Consider the following 13,924-nt stretch of genomic DNA (forward strand, 5'->3'; position numbering starts at 1 on the left):
GATATGCATCTATATGTTAAATGATGAGATTAACATATTTGGAAAATAATTATATTACAAACGATAAACTATATAAAACATTCAGATGCAACAACAGGCGTGCAAAACTACACACACGCATGCACTTTCAGCTAATCCTAGGTCCACTTCCCGTGACTGTGACAGCTCTGACTCCTATGTATGTGACTACAGCTGGTCGAACGAAAGCCTCAGCATTTTGGATATTAGTATGATACCTGTATTAAAGGTCTAACTAAAGCAAGAAAAACTCTGACGTCAGTCATATGACAGGAGTCCAATCCAAGCACACACTCTGTTTTCAGCTGAACCGTTGCTGTTTCTATACGAGTCTATGTGAACATCGTTGTAAAACCTGCCATCCTCGTCCTCAGGCCAGCAACTGCTGTTCATTACAACCTTAATCCACTTCAAAACTATAGAAACACATACACACTTGACTTAATTGATATATGGACAAGATACTTTCAGCTGTCACTGAACAACTACCTTGATCCTAAAAGGTCAAATGATTTATTTCAGAATTAATAATAAAAATTTCCTATTTATAAGGTTCAACAAATCCATTTGTTTTTCCTTTTCACTTACAGTCATTATGCACACATGCTTTAGCTACATTTATTAAGGTGACTCAAATGAGCCAGAACATATTTCAGTTCACCCAGATTAAAAGGTGATATTATAAATGTAATACTGAGTGTTAAGCCACCGTGATTAAGAGCAATATTGCACAATGATCAATTTTTTGTAAATGTAAAGCCTATTATATGTGCGTCAGACACCAATGCCAAGCACAAACACGCAAGATCACACATACACACACACACTGCTGACGGTGAACCAGTTGTCAATGGAGCAACTGCTTGTGTCAAAGACTTTGCTCAAACCAAAACCCAACCATACATCTATACACCGTTTCCCCTTAGGGGTCAATAAAGCACCTATCATATATATTCAGACTGATGTGTGACAGGGTAACAGAAAAGGGGGACACAGATTCACACGCAGTTGTGATGCCAGTATGCCAGCCTGTCACACTACTCGGATTTAATTGGAGAATAAGTCTTACAGTGCATCGCTCCACTGCAGTGTTACGAAGCAAAATAAACATGCAAAAAAATTGCGGGTTACCAAATAAGCAAAACAACAAAAACAACCCACGACAGTGCCTATACACCAATGTGTGCGATTTTCAAGTCAACGATCTGCCCACTCCTCACAACACATTGCGTATCAACACTGATTTTGTGCTCATTCACAGATTGTTCTGCAAATGTGCATTCTGGGGGCATACAGAAGGGTGCAGGGCTGCAGCAGTGCAGTGTTGTGCAGCTCAGGGGCATGCATGGGTGCTATGACTTCCTTCCTCCCCAAGGCCGACCATTTCCAACTGTATTACCTGCTTTATTTGGACTTTAAAGTGGGTCACCAAAGGGGTGTTACAGTCTCACACATGAAACAGCAAAAACATGGAAAAACTCAAGAGATGAGCACACAACAAGGGACATAAGGGACACATGCCATGCTCTTTGAAAAATCAGCAGCCCTGCAGTTTACTATTAAAAAAATCCCCTGCAAAAGAGTTCATTACCTATAAAGCACGTTCCAGACGAGCTGTATGGATGATGAAGCAGTACATGTAGTGAGTGACGTAGACGAAAGGCTGCCCAAAACAACATTCTATAAACACTCCACCATCATCAGTCAGATGTGGAAGAATATCACTCGTTTATCCAACATGACCCAAAGGAGCAAAGGTGCTCAGTGGCAAACACTTACCATTACTAAAAGCATGCAAAATGGCACACATGACTTGATGAGAAATGAATTGACAGATGGTGTTAATGCAGACAAACTGAGCCATCATTATGGAGACACTCTTTAACAGCAGAGTGCATCTTATTTACGTGCATCTCTGAAGATGGCAAAATCTCAAGAGTGTGACATGAAAAACCCACTAGTGTCAACACGGCTATATTCAAGGAGGCCCGTTAGTACTGAACGATACTTAAAAAAATATTAATTACAATATTAACTGATTATAAACCTGATGCTCGGTTGAAAGGCTTTTTTTTATACGTCTATAAGGACGTATTCCGACATGTATTGGACTATGAGGTGAGGCGCTGAAATAATGCACAACAATGGAAAGCGTACCGTCAGAATGCGCACGAAAGCCGCCGGTGGTAGTAGTAGTACTCGCAGTTCTTCGCAATGTCACGGGAGTAGTACTATGCCAAGGACTCGCAACAGCTAAATTAGACAAGGAAAGACCTTGTGAGAGAGTAAAAGAAAGCTTTAAAACGTGTTCAAACACACTCGCACTGACGCGCAAAAACACTACGCAAAGGTTGTTCATGTCAATAAGGACGTACATGCAGCAAAAGTTGCAAACGACCCACCTTTATGAGCCGTCCTAGCAGCGGGCTGATGACAGCGCGTGTAGTAAGTCCGAGTAATAGTGTTGGTTACCGAATAAAGTATTCATTTGTTTGTTTTTACATGGGCGCCGTGACGTTATTACTCGCTAGTACTGTAGGTAGTGCAGTCCTTCCTCGAGCGTAACGCAGCGCACGAGTGCCAGTCTGCTCTGCTCTGTTTCTGTCTTCAAGTTGCTCAAACTCATGCCATTCAGTCCAAACAATTCGGAAAGGGATACGTTATTAAATTACTCAAAAGCTTGGTTTGAACGCTGTGTTTAAAACATTTGACAAAGTTTAACTCTGCATCCCCACCCCCTTCCTTCTTCTTGCTCTAGGTCCTTCCTTGATATTTTAGTGAGCTGATTTGTTCTCCATTTCTCTTTTGCACACAACATTCGTGTCTAAAATACGGGTTGTCACTAATATTAGCGGTGGATTCGTTTGATTGATAACTACTTACCAAAACAGCAGAAATACTTAGGAGGTAACCGATGAATTTACGGCGCAAATTGCAGATGGGCTCTGTCCTGTCGTCTGAAGTGGCGAGCAACGACCATCCATGTCTTCTGTCTGTCGGGAATTTTATTTTATATCGGTCCTCCGTAAAACATCTTCGCCCCCCTCCCAACAGCAACTAAAACAGGGATTAAAAACTATACGAATCCCTTTCCCACTACAGTCACAAAATGGTGAATGAACCACTAACAGCTGGCCCGCCTGGCCAATCAGAGCGCACTGACAGATACAGTAACCTATGGATGTGACAGCACAAACTTAGAGGCGGTTCTCAGAGGTTTATTCCATTTGATTGGCAGGCGCTTTGGCCCAATCGCAATGAAGCTAGATACCAAGCCGGCGCTCGCTCCAAAAGTTACAGTATCCAATGAGAGCGCTGGGAACCATAGGAACAGGGTGTGGGCGGGCACTAGGGAAGTGTTCAAGAAGCGCTGGCCAATAACGCGATACGAGTTTTCGCTCCCTAAAAGAAGGTGCGTGTTTACCACAAACGACAGCGCTGCACTTAATCCTAAAACCACTAGACTTTCACTTCCCCTGAACTGCAAGAAATGTTTGTAAACTAAAAGAAAAACTCGCACGTTTCAGTTTAATACTATTTGCTATACTAAAATTGAGTCATCTATTCAGTTCTGAGGATTAAAAAGAAAGGTAAAATTACTAAACGGATTCGGTTAATCCCAATAAAGCCACCCTTGTGCGGTTCCCTGACTAACCATTTCACTTTCACACTTCTGTGCTTGTGAATACGGGATGGACTGTTGTCGCTCTCTCTCTCAATTTTTCCACTCTGCCTCGCTTTTCTCTCAGCAACAGCCCCTCACCTCGTGTGCGAGAGCCAATCGCTGCGCCGCAATCCGCTGTCTCTAACGTATGTGCCGCTGTGCCCCGCCCCATCCATACAAGCCTTGCAGGATTTTGGAGGTGACGTCATCTTGCCGCTGTGTGATTGGCCAGAGGCGCCGCGTCGACGAGCCAATGATCAAACCCAGCGATGAAGTCATCAAGCATGTTGCCACCAGCTGGATGGAAGGGGCGTGGCCTGTCGTACTCGCCTAATCCCGTGCTTGATGCGTAGTAGGGCAACATACTAGTGACTGATAAACCATAGTTTTAAAACACGTCAGAAAAACAAGTCGTGTACTTTACAAATTTTGTTCAAATACAACTACTGTTTTGAAACTTTTTTTTTTTTCCAAACGTAGCCCATCCGAGCACAGAAAACCAAAGTCAGACATACTGACGCATTGAAGCGTACATCTACATTATCGAATGAATGTTCGTTGTGAATTTCCTTTGAGAAGCAAAGACGTCGTTACACAATCGCCGTTGTAGCCAGAATCAAGTAAGTCTCAAGCGCCATCCTCAAATGTTAAAGCAATGTACAGCGACCTCTGTCGGTTATATTTTGATCAACACAAAACTGGAAAACTATAAACATACGTGCACGCGCCACTGTGTGGTGGCTTAGGGGGATTCAAAACACTAAGAATAAGGTCAACTTTTTTTGTGCACTTTTCATAGATCAAGACGAAAATGGAGAATTTAAAAGAAAGCACTTTTTGTAGCAATCAAGTATCTTAAAGTGTCATACCCCCTTATTAGCACTTATTCTCCCCAGAGCCCTGCCCTTTGACCTGACCCCCTCCATGATGACGACCCCTTTCTTTTGGCTCTGCAAAGCTGTGTCAATCAGCCGTCATACATCTATCCCTCTTCCCTACACTCACACTGTGTACAGGGAACTGCACTCCCTCCTCTAGTTCTCTGAAATGCAGACAACTACTGAAGTGATAAAAGAAGTAAAAGGGAGACGACAGACTGAGAATGTGACAAAACAAAACATGACAGAGATGATGAGATGAACCAGAGGCAGAAATATAATCACAGGTTTCATTTGAATCCCACAACCGGTCTGTTGAAGTTTGATTCAGTCAGCGCTCAAAGAACATTGATTTGAACAAGTAGACAGACCTGATGCCTACTGATTAAGTTAAATTGGTAGTGGATAAAAAAAGGTTACTAGTAAATGTGAATTAAGGTCATCAGGCAATGTCAAGTTCAACATTCACGTAAAATGGTCCATTTGAACTTGTTCTTTAAAGAGTTACATCTTTGTGTATATTGTCTCTCTCGGTTTGCTACTTTCACCTTCACAGACACTTAATAAGAAAGCAGATGCTATAAAGTGAGAGAAAAAAAGGTTTACTGGTCTTTGGTAGACAAAAACTGACAGATATGTGCAGCGGCCCCTCATAACACAATCATAATAGAATTTGCAAAATGTCTTGCTTTACATGATATTCATATACCTCTAAAATTAAACTAAATGTTTAATTTAGCAATATTACTCACTTTAGAATACATATATCATTTGTAAGCGGGAAAAGATGTCTCTAGGGATGTCTCTAAAAATCAATTTTAGATGGTTGACAATGTTTGTACTTCTGCTCTTCAGACAGCAGAGGTCAGTCTTAAAGAGTATGTTATATATTATGTTATATATAACAATGAATAAAGAACTTCTCAACTGCTAATTGTCATCTTACGCATATTGCTTTGCTTGGAATCATATTTATTTATTTATCGACTTGTTAATAATTTTGTCATGCTTGCACTGCATCAAAGTGTAGATCTACAGACACGTTGGCCTCCTGACATGCTAGTTAATTGCTAAAAACAAAAAAGGTTGCAGAAACCAGATGGTTTTGAACCAGTTTAATTGACCCTGATTACATTTTAATTACAATTCTGAAAAAGAACACAAAAAAAATGAATAAAGGAGGAATTAAAATGTTACATCATGGTAATAAAACCTGTTATTATGAATTATGGAACCACAGAAATAAATTTTAAGAAAGAAAGTGAGAGAGATAGAGACTTTTACACAATAAAACAATACACAATATATCTTTTAAAATCATACAATCCCCCGATGAAAAAAATGTACAAGAGCAAGAAATCAGTAACACTACAAAATAACAATTACATGACATGACTCAAGTTCAAATCATAAGCCCGATCCTCCCCTGAATGCCCGTCCTCCATCCTATATCTCTCCACAATAACCACCTATATTAAAGTTACAGTTTTACGTTAATTTACAAAAGTTTAAATGTTACACTAAGCACACTGTCGGGTTGCTCGTGGGAAGGCAGGGGTGGGGGGAAACATTCTTAAAAGGATCTCTTACAGTATTGTATACAATGTTCTCATGACTACAATATGTCAACAAAATAATGATAACTAATAATAATTAGGATGAACAGCAACATTGACATCAGAGAGCACATAAACAGGAGCAGTTCGGGTGAAAAACAAAACAAAACAAAACATGATTCGACTTGAAAAAGTGACATCCTGGGATAACCGATGAGAGCAGAGAAAACAAATAACTTCCCTCCTAAAGAGAAACAATGCACACACTTTGTGCCCAAACAAAAGTTTACATGACTGCACTGGTCAATACTGCTCACCCTATCTCAATTTCTTTTTTTTAATTTTGAGGTATGCCGGGCGTGCACCCTAGTTAAAGACTTGACTAATTGATTAAGAGAGAAAAAGGAGATCTTAAACATAATCATTAAAGTGGGAATAAGGCAGCTAGAAATAATCCAAAACTTTGAGGAGGTAACCCGTTGCCAGTTCAATTTTGTTTGATGTATTATCTTAGGTATTAGGGACACTTAAGCCATGATATAACTCCTTCCTGTCACTGTAAAACCATTATATCATGGCTAGTGGCCGACTGGCCACCCTGTTGATGTCTCAAGTCCTGTGCTCAACTTCCACAGGGCTTTAGTGCACACAGGTTTATGAGGTTCATGATGCAAGATTTCAAAAGAATTACAGCCTTGGGTGTGGTGTTACATACATGCACAGAGACCTGCAGCCTCTCTCAAACACACACACACACACACATATAAGTTGTGGCAGTAAGAACAGGATGTTGAAGAGGTGCGTGCTGGTTAAAGAACCTTATGTGCCACATCATCTGTGGTGCAAAGCTCTCGTGCTTTGTTAGAGTCTTATGTACAATTTATTCTTTCGCTCCTTGAACCTACCTTTTATTGACGTGACAAGAAAAGCAACATTTTCCTCCCTTACCCAAATAGCAACATTATCCCTGAGGTGAAGAGTCAACCTTCCCCTCAAAACGAAATCTGATACAAACCCCCTGAAATTTATATATCTGTTAATGCTATGCTTTCCGTTTATAGTATGTGCAACACATAATATATAAAGGTATATTGAGTGTATACTGTTCTTTTTTTAAGATTTTTGTTTTTCCTTGTCAGACATGCTATTAAAACAAGGCATAAGAGGCAGAGTGTGTGTATGTATGTGTGTGTGTGTGTGTGTGTGTGTGTGTGTGTGTGTGCGTCTTTCTATTCTTAAATTAGTATTTAAATGTTAGGGATTATGGATTGAAATTATTTCACCTCCCCCAGTCCATAGTAAGATCTCATAGAGGTCCAAGGACTGTGGACAGTTAATCAGGACAAAGAATCAGCACTTGGTTCTAAAGGGTACATCAAGCGCCAAAATTGTTAAACTTTGAGCCCCAGACGGTCTAGAATCACTGTACAAGCTTGTGTGTTTGTGTGCGTGTGTGTGTGGGATGCTGGTTTGGTTCACACTTAAAGGACTGACTATACAAGGGAAGCTTGTTATAAACTCACTAATGTGTATTACCTTCAGACTGTCGTTTCAAAGACTAACCAACTAAGGAACTAGCCATTTAAGAGATTTAGGAGTATGGTCTCTGAACCGCATGTTATGCCCGAGTCATTTCGTCCCCAATGGAATGAAAGTGATTCAGGTATGGTCCCAGAGGAAAAAAAGAGAACGGAAGAGAGCGCGAGAGTTTTAAGGTGAGCTGGTTTGGATAGAAAAGGAAAGGAGGGAGATTTCCTGAGAACTTACACACAGCTAGATTTCCGAAACACACACAATCAAACTCGAATCAGACACATACAAGGAATAAGAAAGGGGTCATGTCTGAGTGTGTGTGTGTGTGTGTTGAGGGATTTTGTCCCTGAGGGTTCGGACTTCTGACCAGGCTGGTTTTAGAACAGAGTCTGTTTGTGACTTTCTGTGCATTTGTATCCCACCACATCACATGCAGACTGATCACAGTCTGTTGCTGAGGAAAATAATGCTGGGCTGCTGGAGAAGAAGATCAAGTCCCTCAAACCAGTCTTTCTGACACCCATCTCTAGTTCTCTTTGTGGGATTTTGAGGGACAGCTCACAGGCACTTTGCAAAATAAAATTCTCTTCTAAAAATATAAAATATTCTCTAGTGCCAAAGGTCAAAGTTCATGACTCCTGAGGGTCGCTGGGGCACGTGGAAGAAGAACTCATTCTTCATAACGGTCACAATGAGATGTACTGGAACGTGCTGGAGAGCCCCTCGTCTGAAGCTGAGGGCAGCGGGGGAACAAGGGTAGCCTGGGGAATGGGATTCGATTAAGCAAGGGTCAGTTAGTCTAAGTGTGAAGAGTATGTGTCAGTATTACTGTTGTCAGTAGCAGCAGTCATTGATTTAAAAAGTCACGTGTGAGTGTGGGTTCATCAGCAGTTAAGAGTTGTGTATCAGCAGTTGTCTAAGTGTGTCGATGCGTATCAGCACTCCTTGTTCTCCAGTGACAGCTGTGCCGTGGCTCGGTGGAGCTCGGTGCTAACTCTGTGATGAGCGAGAAGAGGTGGGCTCTCTGCCTCTCCGCTCCCACTCCCACTCTCCTCCACCATCCCGTTCCTCTCTCTCCCCCTCTCTTCTCCTCTCACTTTCTTGTCCTCCGCCTCTTCCATGTGCTGGTCCTGATCCCAGCGCCGTTTGAACCGGAGCTTCAGTGGGATGCACTGGGAGTTGGTTTGTGGCAGCTGCATGTCCGCAGGCTCCACGGGTTCGCTCTTCACAACGGAGTTACCACGGCGACCATCACCTGAGGAAGAGGTGGGAGGGATGAAGAAGGGTGGAGGGGCGGGGGCTTTGAACACCTCTTCCTCCAAGTCCTCATCTGGGTGGAGAGCGGCATCAGTGCCGTTGGGCTGTTGGTGCTTTTGGCTGTGTGGATAATGATTATGGTGATGATGATGATGGTGTTTATGGTAGTGAGAGGGGAAAACATCAAACTCTTCATCTCTTTCATCATCTTCTTCATCACTGATGTCAGTCACTTCGACTTCCTCTTCTGATTCAATGTCAGATATGGGCTCAACCTATAAAGAGAAAGAGTGCATGTAGTGTCAAAGCAGAGTTGGGTGTTCCTGACTAATTCCCATGAATTTTCCAGTTGTTTATGATGACTGAAAAAATAGTTTTTTCACTACAGATCATAATTTCAAGGCAAATAAATAATTTATAACTATGCATAACTACAACTAGACTGTGTAAAATTGTATTTCTATTCGTTTTCCAGGCCTGGAAATGACACTTTTGAAATAACCTATCTTTAGGTTTTCTAGGACTGTGGGAACTCTGACTTTAGGTCTGGTAAAATTAAGCATCAGAAAAGTAAAACAGTGACTATTTATAAAACCATTTTAGTCTGAATCAGATTTTTTTTAGGTCATTCCCTAAAGTTTGGATAGATTAATGGAATATTCGGCACTGTTCAATGAAGCCCTCAAAATATTTTGATAGTTAAATAATTTCTGACTTGTCAAGGAAATATTAGAGATGTATTGCTTCATTTTTAGTGTTGAACATTTGGAGTCGATGTAAACAACCATTCAGTACATTTACATACACTATAAAAGTGTTGCGTAAACATTTTAATGCTGGAATACACTTCATGAATTCTGCCCAGATTTTTGCCCTGATTTGCAGTATGGAGAATCAATGCTAGCTGCCGAAAGTCAGAGCCAGACTTTGGGCAGTCAGAGTTTACAGATTTCACAGAAAATTGCATAGTGTATCATGGGCACATACTCAGATTTTTTCATATCAAATATCAAACATGTCATCATGTTTGATATTTTGAGCCAGTTTTAAAATGCTGTTTTGTTGTGTTTGGACCGACTTGCAGTGTGTGATCCTCAGTTGTTTGTTGTATGATGCCCAGTTTTTCTTTGTAACCGTTTACAAAGTCAGCAAGTGTATTATGGTTAGTACTTTTTATAAGTCGCATAATGCATTCCAGCCTTTCGTCTGACTGAAATACATTTTTCTCAAGTTCGACAAACAAAAAACAAGGAACATGAAACAAAAAAAACTAAGTAGCAGGTAGCAAGTAGCAATTATAACTGTGCATGTGATTGTATAGATCATAATTCCTGATTACCTTAATCTTGGGCAACCCGGCGCTGTTTAGCGAGCCGGTTGAGGAGGAGTTGGACACCAGTCCTGATCCGCTGGCTGAACTGAGGTCACTCCCAAATGACAACGAGGAACCCAGACCAGATGTAGATGTGGAGGACAGCGAGGCCTGTCGACCCTGACTGTCGCGTTGTTTTCGGCCCAATGGGGGAGGCTGGAGCTTGAACTTGAATGGAGAATGCTGCTGTTCCTCCCCCAGGTGATGGTGAATAGGGTGAGCGTGAGGTGGCGGGAGGATGGAGTGATGGCTGTTGAGCACCGAAGGCCTCTCGACAGGACCACGATCACAGCCCTGGGGTCCGGGCATGCCTTTGTCGGGGCGCTGAGGCTGAGGAACGATGATGTTTGGGTAATGAAAGAAGGCACGAGGACTCAGGTGGTAATTGTAGATGCTCTGGGTGTGAGCCTGCAGGTAGCGCTGCATGTCCTCTGGGTTGAAGGAGAAGATGGAGCCAGGCATGGGCGACAGGGTAGGGGAGGGAGTGTAGGCCAGGTGAGAGCCTGGGGTCATGGAGAGTGCCGGCGAGAGAGGTGGCACCAACAGGCCTGGACCTCCCGGACCGGACAGAGGCGAGACGGTGAATGGCGAGAGAGGCTCGGGATGAACCCTGTGTCCGCCAACCTCTGACACTCGATGACCTCTGTGACCGCTTGGTCCACCGTACATCCTGAACATAGCCTCGTGAGACAGACGAGGGTGAACAGCACCTCGGAAACCGCTGCCTCCTCCACCTCTCTCAGCCACTCTTTCAGTCACTCTCTCCTCTGCCGCACCTCCGTTCCCATCTTCGATCTCAGAGTTGACAGAAGTTCCATCGCTGCAGTCAGAGACAGACCCACGGGCGATGCGGCGGCCGCTGAACATCCCCGGACTGCGCAATTCCTCGCTGCTGGGGGACCGCAGCACTTCAGACACCTGCATGTCTGAAGGAGTGGATGGAGGGAAACGGAAATGGGGACCTGTAGGCACTGGTGGAGCACTTTGAGGAACAGCCGCTCCTGCGGAGAGACAAACACAGGTAGAGGTCTTAATTGAGTTTTGCATTTTATTATGTAAACAAATGTATGTGATTTGTGTGTCCTCGTTTTGTACCTGCAGACCCCATATCAATGAAAGGGTAGTTGACCAGGACCAGCTTGTTGAAATTAAACTTGTAGGTGAAGCGTTTTCCTTTAGTTTTATTTAGAATTCTCTTGTTGTAATAATACCTGCAGAAAGACAAGCAGGACACATTAGCCCACTCTGAAATCAAATTTAAACCTGAAATAAGGTATTAGATTATTAAAAGTTTAAATGAATAAGAAAAAATCCAGATTCCGCACTGATCAAATAAGTAAATGTACGATATTGATGATATATACTCTATGTACAGACAGTCATATGTTCTTGCTTCCAGTGAAGCACAAGATGCTCTTTGGATCATCTCAAATCATCATGGAGAACATGAACATCAGATTTGACACAAACTTGTGGAGTTCATGCAGCTTGAGTGGTGCTATCGAAAAATGGGACAAATTAAATACAAAGTCATTGTCATTTAAAGGAGACAAATTATGCCCCTTTTTACAATATGTAATATAAGTCTCTGGTGTCCCCAGAATGTGTCTGTGAAGTTTCAGCTCAAAATACCCCACAGATAATTTATTGCAGGGGTGCCCAAACTCGGTCCTGGAGGGCCTGTGTCCTGCAGAGTTTAGAGCCAACTTGCCTCAACACACCTGCCTTTAAGTTTCTAGCATACCTAGTAAGAGCTTGATTAGCTGGTTCAGGTGTATTTAATTGGGGTTGGAGCTAAATTCTTCAGGACACCGGCCCTCCAGGACCGAGTTTGGACACCCCTGATTTATTACATCATTTTGAAAATACCTAAACACGCTGTTTTTCGTGCCTGTCTCTTCAAATGCAAATGAGCTGCTGCTCACCGCCCCCTTTTCCAGAATACAGCTGCGCCATTACAGCTAGTACCTGCTAAAACATCTGTTTTGGTTCTGATTTTCATGTTTATCGCGCTGAAAGTATGCGTTTTAAACCATATTAGTTTAAACTTCTGATATACGGTTTTCTGAGTGCACACGGACAGAAAGCGACTGTCACAGCATGTGAGTACAAAACTAAGTTCTCATTCACACACAAGTTTACGTTAAAAACACAAGTTACAAAAACGGTCGGTTATGTCTGTGAAAGTAAACAGCTGGGACATAAATTGCATGTTTATTTTACATCTGTGTGGCAGCAGCAATATACAGTAAATAAATCAATAAATCCACTGCTCTCTTGTCTTCTCTGAGGCTGGAACTCTAAACATTTTTCTCTGCTCATCTGTGAAGCCAAAGACAGAACAGTTAGCATGTTTTGCTTAAACTTTCGCCATGGCGTTAGAACTGGTATACCGTTGTCACTTGCGAAATCAAATGACAGCGCCGTGGGTGGAAACTTACAGATTAAGGGGCGGTAATATTATAATGCGATCCCTTTGCCACGTCACCAAGGGAGCGAAATCAGATGCGCTCGTTTTTTCAGATGCTTGCAGAAAAAGGCTTACCAAAAGAAAGTTACTGGGTTAATTTTTTTTTCACGTTTCCTTGGTTGGTAGATGCACCTGATTATAGCACTTAAAACCTGGAAAAGTCAGATTTTCATGATATGTCACCTTTAAATGTTACTTTTTTATAAATCGTTTTGATGCTAAAATTTGTAAGAAAATCTGAAATAAATAAATTAATTTAAATTCAATTAAATAATAAATGTTTACATTATATATATTATTTTTATATTATATATACAGTATACCGGTATATATTTATATATAATTTGTACGAAAATCAGAAAAAAATGTATTACTTAATTTAAATTCAATTAAATAATAAATTTGCACACATACATTCATATATATGTATAATTTAATTTATATTAAATAATAAATTAAATATATAGCTACCAGTGCAGTGTACATTTTAAATTAATCCGCTTAATACAGGTACATCAAAAATCCAGGAAATATTTAAATATGTTTTTGTATGTATTGTTAATATATTTTTATGTGTACATCTGTGTGATGGGAGGTATTTTCAGGACAGCTCTGGTCACTCTAGTGCCTGTTTATATAACACTATAACCCACTGATAAATTCTCCTTTCTTAATCCCTTTATATAATCCCATTCTCTCTCTCTTCCTATCTATATATTAACCTTTGTCCTTCTCCAGCTCTTTACATAACATCTCTCTATTCCTCACAAACCTCCATCCATTTATGTAACTCCAATAACACTGCATATTTCTTTCAGACCTGCACCAGTTAGTGTGTGTTTCTGTGTGTGCAAATCCCTGTGACAACGATTCATCTTGCACTTAATAACCTTCCAGCCACAATTCTTTGTGAATGACATGTTTCACGGAAGATGCTGACACTGAGCTTTTTGAATGCATAGAGGATATATTTACTCACCCCTGCATGTGTGTGTGTGTGTGTGTGTGTGTGTGTGTGTGTGAGAGAGAGAGAGAGTGAGTGAGTTCAGACAGTCTTGTCTGTAGAGATTAAGCCGAGACAGACAGAGTCTTGTGGTCAGATGAAGACGTGAGCGTGTGTAAATGTGTTTGAGTTGTGGTCAAAATGAATTGACAAGCTTTTTTTTTTTTTTTTTA

General features: G+C 41.4%; 2 protein-coding genes across 6 annotated transcripts in view; both read right to left on the reverse strand.

The window, feature by feature from the left end:
* LOC107582035 (protein capicua homolog) overlaps positions 1-3,209 on the reverse strand; it is a 42,490-nt gene extending 39,281 nt beyond the window's left edge. For 3 of the 5 annotated variants that reach the window (XM_016267729.1, XM_016267732.1, XM_016267727.1), the window contains exon 1: positions 2,902-3,209. The gene's annotated coding sequence lies outside the window, so the exon portion shown is untranslated. Of the gene's footprint in view, positions 1-2,420; positions 2,552-2,901 lie in introns of those variants that run through there. The other 2 variants (XM_016267730.1, XM_016267728.1) reach the window with 2 other exon arrangements.
* Positions 3,210-6,447: 3,238 nt separating this feature from the next.
* LOC107582036 (ETS domain-containing transcription factor ERF-like) overlaps positions 6,448-13,924 on the reverse strand; it is a 62,703-nt gene continuing 55,226 nt past the window's right edge. Inside the window, exon 6 of the mRNA XM_016267733.1 lies at positions 6,448-8,959. Within this exon, the coding sequence (XP_016123219.1) occupies positions 8,585-8,959 (375 nt within the window). The 3' untranslated portion in view covers positions 6,448-8,584. The remainder of the gene's footprint in view (positions 8,960-13,924) is intronic.

The sequence above is a fragment of the Sinocyclocheilus grahami genome, unplaced genomic scaffold (genome assembly GCF_001515645.1).
Source record: "Sinocyclocheilus grahami isolate Dianchi unplaced genomic scaffold, SAMN03320097.WGS_v1.1 scaffold40.1, whole genome shotgun sequence".
Classification (NCBI taxonomy): Eukaryota; Metazoa; Chordata; class Actinopteri; order Cypriniformes; family Cyprinidae; genus Sinocyclocheilus; species Sinocyclocheilus grahami.